The following is a 6,361-nucleotide window of genomic DNA, read 5'->3' as shown; positions in this document are numbered from 1 at the left end:
TATATATATATAATATATATATATGTGAAACTAGAAATGGAAAATTAATGACAGTAACATGTATGATTAAGCCACTATGCAGTATATTTTGGATAGGAAATCACATTTTGTATGCTGTGACAATGCTCAGGGAATGAATGTAATTATCAGAAGAAAATTATAGGGCACTTGTAACTAGATTCTAGCTTTGTTCATAGTTTCAATTTAACATATTTTGTAAATCAATAAAATGTGGAAAAAAAGGATAAACCACACACAAAAAAAGTGAGTTCTATTTGAGAGGATACAAGTAAGTAATAAGCCCTAGTACACCTGTATGAACATCTCTGAAGTCAGCTTAAACCTCAGCTTTCAACTATGATCAGATTAGCTGAAATTGTCAAATACATGACAAGAAAAGTGAAATGAGCTATTACACACACACACACACACATGCACGCACGTGTGCACGGACAACCGCACATCTGTCTATACGCATGCATGTATATATCAAAGATTATCCAAAAAGGTCCCATTTCCATGATGGAAGGATGGAAGGATGAAGGAAGGACTTAAAATAAGAAACATTCCCAACAAAACAAGGAACACAGCAAAGGTTTCTAAATTCTTTCATATGTTTTATTTCTGGTCTTCTTCATTAAAAAGCTGACTTTTGGTCAGCCAACTCCATAAGCTGGTGGTTAAGGAAGCCTGATATGGCCATCTGAACAGTTCAACTCTCAGAAACGGTGCCTTGAAAAGCACACTGGGTGGGACAGCAGATGGCATAATGGTTACGTAGCTGGATTCCCATATAGCTGACTGTAGTTTGAGCCCTAGACCTGGTGGCTTGAAACTCATGCTGGGTACGTGTGTGTGTGTGTGTGTGTATGTGTGTGTCCAAAATCCTGAGAGGAGAATGGAGAACGGACTGCGGTGTGGCCGTCCTCCCTGGAGAGTGATTTCTCACTTTCTGTCTCTCTCTGTCTTTCTAATGAACACATGAACCCTACAAAAAAATCTCTCTTAGTAAAAGAAAAACACTCTGGGCACATGTGTGGGAGTGCCTGTCTAAAATCTTGAAAAGAAGAAGGGAGAAGAAGGGCTTGCAGTGTGACCACATCCCACTAGAGGGGGAGGTGCTTTCTCCCCCCTCCCTCTGTCTTTCTGACCCTTTCTGACAAGCACACATGCTCTCTGCCAAAAATTTAAAAAACAGACTAAAAAATGAAAATCATGGCTTTTTGAATTGTTAAAACCATATATTAAGTATAACCTTTCAAATACTTTATAAAAGTGAAACCAAGTCTTTACCATAAAGCTACCCAAATCCAAAACAATACATCTTGGGTCAGCAGGCAGCACGGAGGCTAAGGTGCTGGTTCCCACCCAGTCAACTGTGTGCTCAAGTCCCAGACCTGGCAGCTGGAGAAACACTCTGGGTGCGTGTGCTTGTGTGCCCATGTGCCCAAAATCCTGGGAGAAGAATGACGAAGATATGGCGGTGTGACTACCATCCCACAGGGTGATTTCTTACTTTCCCTCCCTCCCTCTCTCTCACCCTCTCTCTCTCCAGCAAGTGCACATAAACATAGCAAAACTAAAATATCAAAACAAAACAAAAAATTACATCTAAACACTTAAATAGCAGCTAACTAAGATCCAAAGCCCTAGGTAAACAGCATGTTTTACCATGTTGGAGAAACTCACGCATATTTTTCAAGGTCACCAGAGTTGGAGACAAATACTAAAATACCAGCATCCTCTATGAGCACAATCGAGTGAAGAGCCACAGCCAAGAAAACCTAATTTTTTCATGTGTAGTTATACAAAATTTTATAAATTAAAATGTTTATAACAGAACTAGATAATCCATCATATTTTCTATGCAAGAAAAGCATTTTCTCTTTCTAGTTTGTTTTGTGCCAAATTTCAAATCCCCAAATACCAATGTGTAACTCTAGATAGTGTTTTGTAAATCACTGTGTAAAGACATTTTGTTGGTCTTCTTAGACATAATGCACTGAACTTTTGGTACTGTATATCATGTGAACGATTTATCAATTTATATGATATTATATGTTGTTATCAGTTTATATATTTGTCCACTTACTATTCAGTTTACACCATGGGAGAAAATGTTTAAAAGTTTGCGATAGCCCATGTCATATTCTTTTGGGGAAGACACAGAAAGCAGAGGGGGATTAGAGTAGCCATCTCACCACCACTTGTACTCCCCAATTTTCAGGTAGCAGTCTCATTCTCAAACATTATTTCTAATGACTAAGTACAAAAAGCTATACAATAAACTGAATAAGCCTGTATCACTATTTCAAAATGATTCTTGTGGGACCAGCAGATGCATAATGGTTATGTCTCCGGACTCCCATGTAGTCAACCACAGTTCAAGTCCTGGACCTGGTGGCTTGCTTTCTTATGTTCTCTCTTTCTCTCTCTATCCCTCTCTGGTTAAATTAAAATAAATAAATGGGTAAATCAAGTTAAATAAAATAATTCTTTTAAAGAAACAAAATGATTTTTGTGCCTATTTTCAACTGTTTACCAAGTCCAGTACAGAAATGACTGATAACCACCTCCTTTCAGTATACTAAACTTGGAAACCCAAGCTTGAGTCTTCCATCTTTCATATCTGATCAAGGGTGAGTAGTTGTGGGGGGCTGGGATCCGAGTAGAACACTCAGAGCAGAGGAAAGAAAAAGAAAAAAAACATGCAAAATATCAAGAGTACACCATGGGAAAAGTCTACAGACTGCATTTCTTTCTTTTTTTATTTCTTTGGAGGGATTTTTGCTATCGGGCATGTGTGCTTGCAGGAGAGAAAGAGAGACAGAAAGCAAAAAATCACCCCCCCCAGGAGGGAAATGGATATGCCACAATCCCTTACCCTCCATTCTCCACTAAGGATCTTAGACATGCATGCACACAGGTCTGTCCTGAGTTTTAAGCTGCTGGGTCCGGGACTTGAACCACAGTTGACTATGTGGGAGTCCAGCGACATCACCATTATGCCATCTGCTGATCCCGCAGCCTGTATTTAAATAACTGCTTTATAAGGCTTTTTCCTAGAATTAATTTGATCAATTTACTCAGTCTCATCTCACTCCTAACTATGATTACACATTTCAAAACTAAATTACAGGGCCAGCCCTGAACCGTAATGATTAAGAGCTGGGCATTGGGAGCTGGTTCTCGCATAGCCAACTGTGGCATGAATTCCGGCTCTGGTGCCTTGAAAACCATGCTAGGGGCATGTGCGTGTGTGCCCCAAATCCTGACAGATTGGAGAAAGGGAGGAAAGTGGACTGAGGCGTGACCACATCCCACTGGGAAGTGCTTTCTCTGTTTCTCTCTCTCTCTCTCTCTCTCTCTCTCTCTGGCAAGCACATACACTACACTCTCTGGTAATTAAAAAATAAAAGTAAATTGTAGGACCATCTGTGGTGGTGCAATGGTAACACTATACTCTGTGATGCTAAGGCCACATGGGAAGGTCCTAGGTTCACATCTCGCAACATCCCTGTACTCGCGGGCATTGACTGAGGCTGGAGATGGACTGTGGTGTGAAGAAAGTGAACTGTAATGTTTTCTTGAAACCTGATCAATGATATTAGATGCAAAGTCAATTTCTAACATTCATTTATTCAATTAATACCAAGGACCTAGTAAAGACATGATGCCATGCTGGGAAGTGTAAGGAGCATGGCCAATTACTTCATACGAATATTCTTACCTTCAGCTGAAATCCAGTTTCATTCACAGTCTCTTTCCAGTTACCTTCCTAAAAACAAAGTTAATTTTAGAAATCATTACTGCAAAACAACCCATAAAGAATACGCCAAACAAAATAAGTTAAATATATCATTCAGCTCTATGTCAGGAGAGATGGGAGAAAGAAGTTAAAAAAAATTTTTTTTTTTACTTCAAAATTAAACATACAATCCAGATTCCAAAAGACTACTACTTTATAGATCTGGGATTCAAAACAAAGGAAACTAATTTTGATATTAATTAATATCAAAAAGTACCATCTCTGGAATCTTTATGTATAAAAATGTGTGCCAAAAGAATGATGTAATCCAATAATGTCACATTAAAAAAAAAATGTAAAAACCCAAAGGAAGACCAGCAAATAGTGTAATAGTTACTACGTCCGGACTCCCACAGAGTCAACCGCAGTTTAAGTCCTAGACCCAGCAGCTTAAAACTCACACTGGGCACATGCATGTGTATGACTAAGATCCCAAGAGAATGGAGGAGAAAAGATTATGGCAAGGCCATCTCCCATGGGGGACGATTTCTCGCTTTCTCCCTGTCTCTCTCTGCCTCTCCAGAGAGTGCACATGCCCTACAGCAAAAATCTCTCTTTAAAAAAAAAAATCATGGGACCAGTACTTAGCGTGATGGCTATGTCACGGGACTCCCTTGTAGCCGACTGCAGTTCAAGTCCTGGGCCCAGTGGCTTAAACTCAACCGGGCACATGTGCATGCATGCCCAAGATCCTGAGAGGAGAATGGAGGAGAAGGGACTGCAGCATGGCCATCCCCCCTGGGGTGTGATTTCTCCCTTTCTGTCTCTTTGTCTCTCTCTGTCCTTCTGGTGAGCACATGTGCCCTATAGCAAAATCCTCTCCAAAAAAAAAAAAAAAAAAAAAGACACAAGAACTGTATGCAAATTAATAAAGCTGGTCCAAAAACATCTTTAAAAACATAAGCATTCTAAATCCTTTTGCGGTTCCTACATGTAACGCTATGGCTTGGATAAGGGTTGCCCCTAAAGGCTCATGTGCTGGAATTTGGGTTCCCATGTAACAGTGGTAAGAGGTGGTGGAACTTCAGGAGGTGAGGTTTGTGTTTGGAGCACAAAGACATCACCCCATGAAGAGACTAATGCTGTCTCACAGGAGGGAGAGAGTTCTGTCTCTCAGGAGCAGGTTATTTCTAAAGATAGCGGATTGTTATAAAAGCACATGGCTGCCCAACTGGTGCTGTCTCCTTGCATCTACCTGCTGACCCCCTGTTCCGTCACCCAGTATCCAGCATCAGGGATTTCTGTTTAGCAACACAAGAATGGACTGAGTATATGAAGATTCTGTTTTCACACCGCTGTGTAAGGTGTGCCTTGTGATAACTTTGGCACATTACCTATCTGACTTGAAAAAATAAGAGGCATTCAATAAGAGAAAAAAAAAATTAAAAAAACCCCAAGTCAAATGAATACTTTTAAAAGAGAAAAATACCTGTGTTAAAAACAAATAGAAGATTTTGTCTCTACAAAGGATGGGATGTGAAGCAACTCTCAAGAGAAAGTTTTCTAACCCAATCCGGCGTCTCTCCACAAAATCCGGATCCATGTTGTCTGCAGAGAGCTTATGCCACACGAATTCTGCCTAGGTACACAAAACAACCATTAGAAGAGCCTCAGTGCTAAATTCTTGTGAACTGCTGCATTTCACTTCTTACCCGTTTCTCTGGGAGAGGTGGCACAACAATATGTGGGTAGTAAACTAACAGGTAGTTTCTCAGCAGCTCAAATTCACTGTATCGCCTCCACAGCGAGTCTGTTAGGACGCTCTGGCCATCAGAATGTTCAACAGACCTGAAAAGAAAGAGAATACTTGTATGATTTTTTACAAATAAAAATACATACACATAAGTACACTCTCCCTAAAGGCATATAACTCTTATTACCGAATGCTCATGAACCAGGCGCTGAGTAAAGAACTCGCTGCATGTCTTCTTACAGCAGACCTGTGAAGCAGGGATCTTTCGCCCCCGCTTTACAAGTGAGGTGGCGGCTACACGGACCATCTATGCCCATCATCACACTGATCTGTGGGCAGAGCGCTCAGACCCATCTGACCACAATGTTCTCCCTTCTAACAACTTTCCCTCTGTTATAGAAAGCCTATTTGAATCAAGAGAAATAACTGTTACGAAAACCTTAAAAGCGTCAATGTATGAGATATTATACACACTGGTAAATATTACACATTGGTAAATACCAAATTTTTTTTCAGAGATTTTTTGCTATAAGGCGTTCCTCTGCTTCATTAAATAAAAAGTTTTTTCTTGTTTTAAATCACTGGTAAATATTACACATTGGTAAATACCAAAATATATACTGGTAAATGATAAGATAAAATCTGGCTAATGCTTCATTAAATAAAAAGTTTTTTCTTGTTTTAAATCTTTTTTTTTTTGGAGAGGTTTTTGCTATAGGGTGCATGCGCTCGCCAGACAGACAGAGACAGACATAGAGACAGAAAGCGAGAAATCACCCCCCAGGGGGGATGGTCACACCGCAATCCCTTCTCTTCCGTTCTCCTCTCAGGATCTTGGGCACGCACGCACACGCGCCTGG

The 6,361-nt window shown here is 40.2% G+C and overlaps 1 protein-coding gene across 1 annotated transcript in view; it reads right to left on the bottom strand.

Annotated features, from left to right (window-relative positions):
- Positions 1-6,361, bottom strand: part of SNX4 (sorting nexin 4) — a 54,400-nt gene that overhangs the window by 44,987 nt on the left and 3,052 nt on the right. The window contains exons 3-5 of the mRNA XM_006154591.3: positions 5,461-5,596; positions 5,238-5,387; positions 3,731-3,778 (exon numbers count right to left, since the gene is read on the bottom strand). Coding sequence (XP_006154653.1) covers positions 3,731-3,778; positions 5,238-5,387; positions 5,461-5,596 — 334 coding nt within the window. The remainder of the gene's footprint in view (positions 1-3,730; positions 3,779-5,237; positions 5,388-5,460; positions 5,597-6,361) is intronic.

This window comes from Tupaia chinensis, unplaced genomic scaffold (assembly GCF_000334495.1).
Source record: "Tupaia chinensis unplaced genomic scaffold, TupChi_1.0 Scaffold000415_1, whole genome shotgun sequence".
Classification (NCBI taxonomy): Eukaryota; Metazoa; Chordata; class Mammalia; order Scandentia; family Tupaiidae; genus Tupaia; species Tupaia belangeri.
Note: the sequence above shows the minus strand (reverse complement) of the source record. Positions and strands in the feature narration are given on the sequence as shown.